Source organism: Podarcis melisellensis (assembly GCF_964234715.1).
Source record: "Podarcis melisellensis genome assembly, chromosome: 10".
Classification (NCBI taxonomy): domain Eukaryota; kingdom Metazoa; phylum Chordata; class Lepidosauria; order Squamata; family Lacertidae; genus Podarcis; species Podarcis melisellensis.
The window spans coordinates 53,522,290-53,534,824 of NC_138542.1; the positions used below are offsets into that span (position 1 = coordinate 53,522,290).

General features: G+C 43.9%; 1 protein-coding gene and 1 long non-coding RNA gene across 5 annotated transcripts in view; both read left to right on the forward strand.

Moving 5' to 3' along the window:
- LOC309379364 overlaps positions 1-12,535 on the forward strand; it is a 401,215-nt gene that overhangs the window by 357,658 nt on the left and 31,022 nt on the right. The window lies entirely within an intron of this gene.
- HIPK2 (homeodomain interacting protein kinase 2) overlaps positions 1-12,535 on the forward strand; it is a 161,848-nt gene that overhangs the window by 143,058 nt on the left and 6,255 nt on the right. For 3 of the 4 annotated variants that reach the window (XM_081928177.1, XM_081928178.1, XM_081928175.1), the window contains exons 12-14: positions 4,064-4,345; positions 10,524-10,771; positions 12,112-12,272. In XM_081928177.1, the coding sequence (XP_081784303.1) occupies positions 4,064-4,345; positions 10,524-10,771; positions 12,112-12,272 (691 nt within the window). The remainder of the gene's footprint in view (positions 1-4,063; positions 4,346-10,523; positions 10,772-12,111; positions 12,273-12,535) is intronic. The other variant, XM_081928176.1, reaches the window with a different exon arrangement.

Below are 12,535 nucleotides of genomic sequence, written 5' to 3' on the forward strand. Positions count from 1 at the left end.
CTGCTTCAGTGAATGAGTGTGCGTATGTGTGTATATACACATATGCACAGACATAGACACACAGAGAGCAGATCAAGTTAAATATAGACAGTGTGATGGCAGAGGATGCCTTGTGCCTTATGTTTGAGATGATCGTATCGTTCATAAGAAGCAGACGAGTCAATGGATTATACAAACTACTGCAGATTAATGACACTTGGAAGTTACCAGTGTCTTGCAATTTCAAGGGTATTCTGCTAATGCTCTCTAATTATTTCTTTTCCCTTCTCTCCTTGTTTAAACTGGGGGTATAAACTCAAATGCTACTAGGAGCACAGGTGGCTCTGTGGTCTAAACCACTGAGCCTCTTGGGCTTGCTGATCGGAAGGTTGGCAGTTCGAATCCGCACGATGGGATGAGCTCCTGTTGCTCTGTCCCAGCTTCTGCCAACCTAGCAGTTTGAAAGCACGCCAGTGCAAGTAGATAAATAGGTGCCACTGCAGCAGGAAGGTAAATGGCCCTTTGTGCCAGAAACGGTTCAGTCATGCTGGCCACGTGACCCGGAAAGCTGTCTGTGGACAAATGCCAGCTCCCTCGACCTGAAAGTGAGATGAGCGCTGCACCCCGTAGTCATCTTTGACTGGCCTTAACCATCCAGGGGTCCTTTACCTTTACCTTACCTTGTTACTATGAATGGGCTTCTGAGAAGAGGGGATTTTAGTGACATTCCAACAAACAGAAGCCATTACCCACACTATGAAATACCCCCTGGATACCTTCAGTCTTATATGTGGGGAAATGAGATCGTTAACACATCCATTTCTATTGTGATTGCTTTGTGGCATGACACCATTTTGCTGTGCACTTCCCCTCTCCTGTGCTGGAGAGAACCTCTAATTTTTTTTAAATAAGATAAAATAAAATAGGAGTATATGAAAGCACTGCAGTCTCACTGCATCAAGACTGGCTTGCCTCAACTTCAAAATTATGCCTACTTCTATTATAGATGAAATATCACGATTGCCAGTGAATTGTATATGTGAATCTTTATATGGTTGGCCTATGTTTTTTGACTGAATGAGTGAGAAAGGTCTCAGTTTTTCCTCTGTCCCAGTCTATAGCAGGGATGAGGAACCTCTAGTATCCCCAGCCAGCACAGCCAGTGGCCAGGGATGATAGAGGTTGTAGTCCAGGTGTGAGGACCCTTTGGCCCTCCAGATGTTGCGTAACTGTAATTCCCATCATTCCTAGCAAGCGTGGCCAATGACCAGGGAAAAGGTGGGAGTTGCTGTCCAACAACAGCTGAAGAGTCACAGGTTCCTCATCCTTGTTCTATAGCTTCTTTGGGAGGAAGGGTAGGAATGGATATTTAATCAATTAATAAATATGTCTGCCTGTTCCCTGAGGTCCAGTAATGAACCTTGCTTCAGGTTTCGTTACCATCAGAGATGTGATTGTTCTCCACTATTAATAATCGATGCTATGGGCAAATGCAGCCTGTATCTTATTTCTGCTGTTGCATTTATTGGATTATTATATAGATTGTGTGCTTTTAACGTACTTGTTTACAGTGCTTATTGCTTTGGGAACTCCTTGTTGAAATGTGGATTATAAACACTTAGGATTAAATTAATGCATTAAGTTGCGCTTGCAACAGGTGACTGCTGGGTGCAAGGGTAATACCTTAGACTGGAAGGGTGGCTGTTGTTATTTCCGACAAATGCAAAATCCGTAAAAGGAGAAATTATGAGAGAGTTGGCCAGATCCCTTAGTTTGGCTCTCTGCACTGCAAAACACAAGCCAGGTTCTGCCCTGTGACACAGCAGATATAACTGCCTGGGCGAAATGTCTGGGCACGTATTAAAGCCACTCCCAAGGCTGAATCAAACTCCTCCCCAGTGGGTGTTGAGGCACATTGTCATGGCAGATGTTTGGACCATTTGCATGACTACACTGTGCCTCTTTTGTGGGTGGAATTTAATCGACGTATCTGTCAAAACATTGCTTTTAATGAACACTAAAATCCCTCTTAATAGCATGGGAAAGAGAGGAGTGGAAATGGATCTGCACTTTGCAGAACACAGAAGTGTGCGTTTCTGCTCTGCCCTGGCCAAGGCCAGAGGACCTGTAATGAATTTACAGCCAGTCCCTGTCTCCGTACAAATCGGCTGCTTTAAATCCTTCTCCTTTCTCTGCTGCCCTTGCTTCGTTTACTTTGGGTGCATTCCAGCCTTCTGTGCCCACGTGAAATGGAGAGCAGAGGCTGCAAAGGCCTGGTTAGTTAATGAAAAGGGGAACATGCTCTCCTAGCACATTTCAGGCTACCAAAACACCCCCTTCCTACATATCTGTAGTGTTTACACAGGGAAGTAGGAGAGGAGACCAGGCCCCTGCAGACTGAGCGATTCCCGCGGCCTCCACTTTGCATTATTGTAACCCAATGAGTGATATGCTTCTTTTGAGAGAAGAATGCTCTATATTTCTCATTGGTATTCAACAAGCACCATGAATGCTACTGTGCAGTCATTTGTTATGCAAAGGACTCAGTGCAGTGTGATATGTCCATAATTCCCTCCCTTTGATACATTCCAGCTACTCCCTTTGTTCACTCTCAGACCGAACTGAAAATTCAAACAAAGCCTGGCTGCAGAGCGTTTCCTCCAGAACCAAAACTTGACTTGCTTTGAACACTTGTAATGTTTTGCTGTTAGAGGGACCAATAACAACAATAATAACAGTAATGCCTGGGATCTCTGGCCTATGCAACTGTGAGCAATTGCCAGTATCATCATCATCATCATTTATTAAATTTATATACCCCCCTTCATCCGAAGATCGCAGGGTGGTTCGCAACATAAAAATACAAGACGAGAACACAAAATACATAATAAAACAAACACAAAACAATACTGTGGCACCTCTGGTTACATACTTAATTTGTTCTGGAGGTCCATTCTTAACCTGAAACTGTTCTTAACCTGAAGCACCACTTTAGCTAATGGGGCCTCCCGCTGCTGCTGTGCCGCCGCCGCATGATTTCTGTTCTCATCCTGAAGCAAAGTTCTTAACCCGAGGTACTATTTCTGGGTTAGTGGAGTCTGTAACCTGAAGCGTATGTAACCCGAGGTACCACTGTAACTTCCCTCCCACAAACACATTTAAAAAGCCGTAGAATGTTAATCAGCCAAATGCTTGGTTTAAGAGAAATGTTTCCCCCGGCGCCTAAAGAAGTATAAGGAATGCGCCAGCCGAAACTTCCTGGGGAGAGAGTTCCACAAGCGGGGAGTCACTGCAGAAGAGGCCCGTTCTTGTGTTGCCATCCTCCAGACCTCTCATGGAGGAGGCACATGAAGAAGGGCCTCAGAGGATGATATTGGGGTCCCAGTAGGTTCATATGGAGAGAGGAAGTCCTTGAGGTATTGCAGTCCTTAGCTCTTTTAGGATTTTTTGGCCAAAACCACCACTTTGAGTTGGCGTAATATGCTCAAACTCCCATGCCCTGGTGAACAACCAGGCTGCTGAATTCTACACCACCTGAAGCTTCTGAACTTCAGAGGCAGCCCTATGTATGTAATGCATTGCAGTAATCTAACCTAGAGGTTCCCAGAACAGAGTTAGGTTATCCCTGTCCAGATAGAGGGACAGTTGGGCCACCAGCTGAAGTGGATGAAAAGCACTCCATGCCACTGAAGCCACCTGAGCCTCAAGTGACAGCAAAGGATCCAGAAGAACCCCAAAGCTACTTGCCCACTCCTTCAGAGAGAGTGTAAAACCATCAAGAGCAGGCGACCTCCCATCCATCCGATTTATGGAACCAACCACAAACAGTGCCTCTGTCTTATCTGGACTGAGTTTCAGTTTGCTGGCTCTCATCCAGTCCATTATCCAGGCAAGATGACAGTCCAGCACATCCACTGCCTCACCTGAGATGGGTGAGCCAGTGGCCTAACTCTGTATATAGAGATTTCTGTGTTTCTTACGCACAGAACTGTGCTGTGAGGAAATGTACATAACCTAGAAGTGGAAAAAAGATGTTGCAGCGGCGGAACTGTATGCATGTAAATGTCTCTTCGTCTCTCTTCAGAAATATATCCAACTTCGAGGTGTCCTCGTCTCAGACGATCAGCTCCCCACAGCGGTCCAAGCGAGTAAAGGAGAACACCCCCCCTCGCTGCGCCATGGTGCACAACAGCCCTGCCTGCAGCACCTCTGTCACCTGTGGGTGGGGTGATGGGGCTTCCAGTACCACACGGGAGCGGCAGCGGCAGACGATTGTCATCCCCGACACACCCAGCCCCGCCGTCAGCGTTATCACGATCAGCAGTGACACGGACGAGGAGGAGGAGCAGAAACATGCACCCACCAGGTGAGGAGGTGTAGGCCGTGTTTGCTGGAGCGTGGGTACATTGTCCTCACGCATGGGGGCGTCTGAACGTACTGGCCTGTGCAAGAGAGAGGAAGCGAGAGGTTTAGAACTCTGGTCCGTCAGACCATGGCTACATTGACATCACACACTGGAATCAATTTAAATGGCCATTTAAAGTGCTTTCAACTGGCTTCTCCCAGAGAATTCTGGGAGCTGTAGTTCTTTGAGCGTCCCGAGAGCTCTTAGGCAGCCCCAGAGCTACAATTCCCAGAGTGGTTTAACAAGCAATCACTCTGCACAGGGAACTCTTTAAGAATTGTAGCTCTTAAAATTGTTTTAAAGGTGGAAATTTTCATAGTTAGACAGTGCTCCTGCTGGACCCAGAACAAATTTACTGGTGTGCTAGGTGTGAAAGGCTCGTGATGTTCCTGCTCTTTACTATACCTTACAAAACACATTTCATAGGTTAACCATACATCTAGTGAAACATGTCAAATGCTAGAACTATTTTTTTTTTACTTTTTAATTTAATGTGTGGGGTTTTTCACTCCACTGTTCAGCCAAAAAGGCTCCCAGATCTGCTTACAGTTAGTAGCAATAAGATGGGCTCTGTGCTCAGATTAACCATCTAAAAGACATGACACAAAAGGAAAAGGGATTAGGAGGGAAGACGGGGAGAATGAAAGTCAGACCTAGTTCTTAGCCAACTCAGGCCTTTACAAGCATGGGCCTAGTCAGGATTTTTGTTAGGGGAAAGAACCTCAGTTAGCTATGGATTTTTATTGATTTTGAGGGGGCCGACTGCCCCTCCCTGCCCCACCTTGGCTATGCCCATGTTTACAAAGACTTTATAACTTCCCAGTGAGGTGGGAAGATAGCTCCCTGTAGTTTCTCTGGCTGCTGGATGGGGCCAGGGTAATTTCCCTCTTGTCGTGATGGTCTTCCTGGGAGAAGAAATTCACATTTTCATATCAAAATGGGAAAAGGCACTAAATGCAATAGAAATTGGTGGACAAGATTAAGTCTGTAAAGAATGAGTTGAGATTCAATGTCTTGATCTTGTTCCAGGCATTGGGGCTCCCCTGCACACAGGCGCTCCCCTATCCAACACTGCCTCCCCATTCATTTCAATGGAACATGCCAACCTTGAGTATCTATTCTTTCTATGTGTTCCGGTCATTGTTGGGTAGTGGCTAATGTATTTTGGACTTGGAGCAAGAAGACCTGGGTTCAAAACTGACTGTCTCTCAGTCTAACCTGCTTCACAGGGTTGTTGTGAGAGTAAGCGTGGTGGGGGATTCATGGAGGAAGGATGAAATAAAATGTGAAATACTAATAAACAAATGAATGCGGAATTGTATTCGACGAAATTCTCATGCATCCAATTCATATTTATAACAACACACACAAGTCACTGGATTAGTGCAATGATGCATTGCATTTTATAAGGCTGTGGTTTTTGTGTGTGTCTCTAATTGGTTACAGATAGTCCTCTGTTTCATGCATTTGGGGTGCCTCAGAATCATGATGTATGAACAACCAGCCATGTTATGGAAAGTTCCATTAGTCTGAAAGTTCCATTATTCTGAAAAACTAACACTCTGAAACCCTAATTATTTATGTTCAGTAAACATTTAGCTATGTCAGCATTCTGAAGGCTCTACAGTTTAGGTTAGGCTGTGTATGCATAGAGGCAATGCGCAGTGCTGCTTGGTGGCTGTGAAACCTATTCAGAGATAATTAGGGATTAGTTCTTTCTCTCCCCACCCCCCTCCCCAATTTGCTCCAGAAATAACCCAAAGTCACTGTATTAATATCCTGGACATACTTTGAGTGCCTGGAAAATTAATTCAGTCTCCAGATGGGATCCAGATCAGGCCTTTAGGCCCTGGCTTGCAACAATGTCAAGCATGCCAAACATCGCTACAGGGACAGGAAAATCTTAATTTTGGGTTTCATAATGATGATGCTCATATGGCTACGTTTGTTCCATATCAAAAACAATCTATTATAAATAAGGATGCAGACAAATGCCACGCAATATGGGAAGAATTTCTCACATTGAAATAACAATTATCTAGTCCTGTTCCAAGATTTTCTGAATGCAGAGTGTTTTCTTGGATGGCAACCCTAAAGTGTTATTTATTAGGAAGTAAGCCCCATTGAATTTAGTGGGACACATTTCCACCTAAGCAAGCATAGAATCAAGCTGTAAATGAAAACGGCCCAGTTCACAAGTTATGGTAAAGCATACTTAATGCTTTACTGTAAATGCGAAGATTGATCCTGCTTTGCCGCTCCCCAGTGTGATCCCTAGCTTAGTGTTATGTCTGAAGTCGAGGTCATTGTTTGTTTCACTCAGACAAACCATGGTTGTTAAGCCAAGAACAAACTTTGGCTTCGGGCCTTGGTTTTGTTGAAGTGAATTAACCCATGACCCCCAGTTTGCATGAAATGGTAAGTGAGGGGTGGTGGTTTGTTGCTCCCACTTGCACTCAGGGAGGAGCAAAACAAGAGTTATCTGCACGTTCATGGTAAACCATGGTTTACTGTGACATAAGAATGAGATACGTGGAGCATTTTTAAAAGGTTAAGAAAAATGACTTCCTAACCCTAACAGTGCAACCCAATCATATGTATTCGAAGTAAATCCCATTATAGCCAGTACAGTTTATTCCCAGCTAAGTGTGTGCCAGATTATATGTACATTTACTTGTGAATAGGTCCATTGAACACATTGGAACTTGCTCCAAACTAAACATATAGGATTGTGCTGAAGAGGTTGAATTTCGATCCGCTATTTTTATGCATGCATTTTGCGTAACAGTTTTTAAATCAATAGGCGTTTTACACTTGCTGTCAATTCTCATGATATGAGCAAGAGCAAGGAATGCAATAAGAAACCCAGGGGCCTTCGAGTGTAACGTAATGAAAGAGTGCCACCTCGTGGAGACAATGGATAAGTGTGTAAAACTGATGATCATATATACTGTGGAATTTGTATTAGATGAATTTTTAAAATTAGCCAAGTGCATAGTTCAATTTCTTGCCCAAATAAATGACCCAGGAATCAACAGGCGCTGGCTGTTCAAGTGATGTTATCATAGCGCCACATCCCTAATGTGTGACTAGGCTTTCAGTTCAGATGTTTTCACCAGTATGCTGTGCTTGAAAACTGTATATTATTTCTTCAGAAGAGAAAGCTTAGCCTAACTTAGAAAGCGAAATATAATAGTTATGTGGAGGATTACAGCAGTCTTATAAAAAGGATAGCAAGGTCTTCAATGATAATTTTCTCACTATCTCTTAGAATGGATGAGTGAGCACAGTTAAGGATAGAGCCTTCCCTGCCCTTTCAGGAGATGTGTGGAAGGGCGATTCTTGACTTTTGTTTATTTACATAACGAATCTCTACCCTGCTTATTAACCCGAACCAGGATCCCGCCCCCCAAGCAGTGAACACAAGCATCAAATTACACTAAAGCAAAAATAGAATTTCATCTAGAATTCCATAAAATTCAATTAAGAGTTTTAACCAATATACACAGCCTATAAAACAACAGCACCCAAGACTACAGCCTCACTAACGCAGAGCCCAAACCTCTTTGGATAAATTTGGCATTTATATACAGAGCTTTGATAGGTTCCTTGCAGGGTTGCAAGGGTTCCTTCCCCAAAGTTGGATGAGAGACAAGGAACACAAGAAAGGTCCTGTTGTTTTATCTCTGCAAATTCAGGAAAGGGGCTGGCATGGGAAAGCAAATCTATTCTGTCAGGGTGGGCTGTTGGTTTGGGCCTTTGGGTTACTTCTGACAGCTGCAAATAGCTAACAGCTCCCTCTAGAACAGGCTTTCCCCAACTTGGGTCTCGAGCTGTTTTTGAACTACAACTCCCATCATCTCTGAACACTGGTTCTGGTAGCTAGGGATGATGGACGTGTCCAGGGTGTTGACAATGTTTTGATTTTTAACTACTGTTCCTCTACTGTGGAACCCCAGGAGCGCTGAGAGTGGCATCTTTAATGTAGTAACATTTCTAGATTTACAGTGGTTCTGTACTCAATTCTCTTTTTTTAAATAATAATATTTATTAAAGTTTCAAAAAGTTACAAAAATGAGAAAAAAGGGAAAAAAACCAAGAATATAAAATACAGAAAAATAAAAGCAATTAAAAACATTTCCCTCTTTCCATGTCTTATCTTTCATTTACTTATTTCCCTGACCTCCTCACACCTCCCTTTTTTGTATTCTAGTTCAATTAAATATTCCAGCAAATCCTTTCCAGCTTGGTTTTTATCCTAATAGTTTATCCTAATATAGTATAATTTTACATTCTCGTCTTTCAACAGTTAAAAAATCAATTTTTACCTAATCTTTTGTATCATTTCTGCTAATACCACATTACTTCATTCCAACATCCTTCTAACATTCCTGAATGTACTCAATTCTCCCAACCCATGTGGGAACTGCAGTTACTATTATCATTACCCTACCCTTCATCCTCAGGTCCCAACACTAAAGGTTACAACAATAAAAACACAATGGTTAAAAACAGTTTTAAACAACTTAAAATTACAATTTGCCCTGTGAGCCCTACCTTCCTCGGGGTTCCTCAAGCCCTGCGTCCTGAGGAAACGCAGATGCCAGGGAACCCAGGCCGGGGAGCACATGAAGGGACCATCAAAGGTCTGAGGTAATTATTGGGGCTACCTAGGGCTAATTAAGGAAGCCCTAGGTGCCGTGAGGGAAGGCAGAAACCCCCCTCTCCTTCCCTGGGGCTACTTAAGGCCTGTGTTCCCTGAGGGAAGGCAGAAGCCAGGAAGCCCAGGCTACGGAATTGCTGCCATCAGCTCCTGAAGTCAGCCTGAAGTTATTTAGCACTGCTCATTAACATTTTTAATTGTGAACTGCCTTGGCAAAAAAAGAGGCAGAATATAAATGCAACAAGCAACTAAAAAAAAGTTCGTCAAAAATGCCGTTTCCCTTGAACTAGTTTTTTTTGTTTTTTAAATCACACTAAGCCTTTTAGTAGCAGCAGCAAAAGGCATGGATGGAATACGAAAATTTAGCGCTGAAAAGCTTCAGGAAAACCCCATTTGGATTCTTTACAGTGTTTGCCTCCCCGTGAGATGGCTTCCGCCAACATACCTAATTGCCAAGTTCTTTATATACACGATCTGTTTCTTGTCGTCATTTTACAAAAATTGCAGTTGCTATAACAACGTAATGCAATTGGCAAAACATCGCTGCTGTTTTCCGTAGTCGGGCTTGTGTGTGTGTGTGTCTTTCAGAAGATGAGCCATTTGAGCAAATTTCTGCAGTTTCCTACTCTCTAAAGTAGGTAGAAATGTGGAAGGTGTTCTGTGGGAAATTCTCAGTGTCATTCGGCACGAAGAGTAGTGTGAATCCAAAAAGGCCAATGCATTTTGTGTCACAAACTTCTGGCACTACACAAGGGAGGTTGATGCTAGTTTCTCATAATTTCTTTCACATCGTTGCAGGCAGATTAGCTTGAAAAACTGCTTAGCCTTTCTGAGTTCACACTAACCTAGGGAGAGGGGCAAGACCGTGAATGTAGAAGCAGAAAATGGGGGATAATGCATCATATCCAGACACACTCAATTTAAATCAACTAAACAATCAACATTTGTTCCAGTAGCACCTTAGAGACCAACTAAGTTGGTTAGTGGTATGAGCTTTCATGTGCATTTCAGTGTATCTGAAGAAGTGTGCATGCACACGAAAGCTCATACCAATAACAAACTTAGTTGGTCTCTAAGGTGCTACTGGAAGGAATTGTTTTTATTTTGTTTCGACTACAGCAGACCAACACGGCTACCTACCTGTAATCAACATTTGGTCTAAGTTTGGGGTAGCCAATGTCCTGCCCTCCAGATGTTGGCCTCCAACTCCCATCACCCCTAGTCAGTGTGGAATCATGGGAGTTGTAGTCCAACAGCATCTGGAGGGCACCACATTGATTACCTCAGCTCTGAGATGTATTTGCATTTTGAGAGTCTTTAGGTTAAAAGCTGGTGTGTGTGTGTGTGACAAGTCTTCAAAATAAAGAGAATGTAATAAATGTTAAGTGCCGCCATTGAAAGGACAGCCTGAGTTTGCATTTATGCACTGGCGCAAGCGGAAGCCTAACGCGGGAAGGGCCTGGTTTTGTTTTGCAGCCCCCTGTCTAAGCAAAGGAAAAATGTCATCAGCTGTGTAACTGTGCATGACTCCCCCTACTCTGATTCCTCCGGCAACAACAGCCCCTATGCAGTGCAGCACCGAGGAGGGAACAACAACGGAAACAGCTACGACACGAAGGGAGCACCGGAAACGCATTGCAACGGCAATCCTCGGACGATCATCGTGCCGCCACTGAAAACGCAGGCCAGCGAGGTGTTAGTTGAATGTGATAACTTGGTACCAGGTAGGTTGGCAACATCTCTCAGTGTAAAGCAAAGGCCTTAGAATAGGAGTTCCCACTTCATTCAGCAGTTCCACAGTGAGTCTGTGGATTTGCGGTTGAAGACGGGAGATGGTAAATCCACTGGATTAAATATTCATACTGCTTTTTAATTGTCCTTTTATTGCTGCGTTTATTCCTTCTGTCATATTTTATTGCATTGCAATTTCAATTCCATTGCAATGAAAGAAGCAAGAATGATACAATTTAAAATCATACAGCATGTAGTACAGCACACTACAAGTGTTGCAACAGGCAGAAATACCATTAATTGCTCCACCAAGATCCTCAGCAGTTTTCAAGTGGGAGAAAAACGGTTGTGAACCACTACCCTAGAGAAGAATCCCTTCTGCTTCAGGATCTGTCTTCCATGCTTTCAAATCCCTGCTTGGCCATTATTAGCAGGTTTGCGGCATTTCATTCATGTCATACAGCAGGGATGGGGAATCTGTGGTCCTTCAGATGTTGTTGTTATTCCTAATACTATTTAGAATTTAAAGAATTTATATATCACTCTCCGTTCAGACATATCACAGAGGTATACTAAACAAGTAAAAATAAGATACAATAACAGTACATTAAATCCGTCTGTAAAACCAACAAGAGCAATGTCCAACAGTCTTGCACTGACTCCAACTTTTATTAGCCCAGGCATGGTCCATGGTCATTGGTGATTGGGCTTTGAGTCCAACAACATCTGGGAGGCCACAGGTTTCCTATCTTCATGGTACAAAAATATTTCATTTTACACAGACCAAGGGACTTGGGGGGGGGGGGGTTGGAGGGGGATTGAGTCCCTAGCAGTTATTTCATGCCTAGCAGACTCCACCGCAGACATTCTGAAAGGGAGCTCGCAAACGCTTTGCTTCTCCCTTCTCCTTATTTGCAGATGCGAGAAGCTAAACTGTGGTTTGGCTTAACAATGCATAGTGTTTTAAGTTCACGCTATATAATCCACAAGCTGTACCCAACGTTTGTTCTTGGCTACAGCTCATGTTTAGTGAGGAGAGGTCTCAGCCATGAGTTCCTGATGGCACGGCGTGGTAAGTCAAACCTTGGTTTAGCTTGCCACCGTGCAGCAGCAAAAAGTCCTGGAGAGGAACATAGGGGCTACAGGTTCCTTTCTGGGAGTTTGCGTGCTCTCGTGGTTAGTATGTTGTGTGAACCAGCTCAGTGTGTCAGGTACCACGCATGGCCTTGGGACAGAGTTGCCCCTCAGGTCTTGAATGACCTTGAGCTAAAGGCTTCTGATGACTATTGGGCATGCATGACACCATAAATGCACGCTCTTTCCCCTGCTGCAGTCACCACCAGTCACCACTCGTCCTCCTACAAGTCGAAGTCCTCCAGCATCGTGACCTCCACCAGCGGTCACTCTTCAGGGAGCTCGTCTGGAGCCATTGCCTATAGGCAGCAGCGGCCAGGACCACACTTCCAGCAGCAGCAGCCTCTTAATCTCAGCCAGGTAAGCAAAGGGAGAGTGGAGAGAGGGCAGGCAGGCAGGAGGCTCCTGCAAAATCTTTCCAAGACTGCCCAAGAAGTGGTACGACCCACAGGAGACTGCCTATTTTCATTCAGAACAGCTTTTGCAGATCTCTTTGTACTAATCTGGCTTCAAGTGCAGGGATTCTTTATTAATTTGAAGCATGTTCCTTAGCTAAGAACGTGTTCCCAGAGTGGCATAAAAAAACAACAACAAAGCAGGAGGAAGACGTTTCTTGCTCTCAG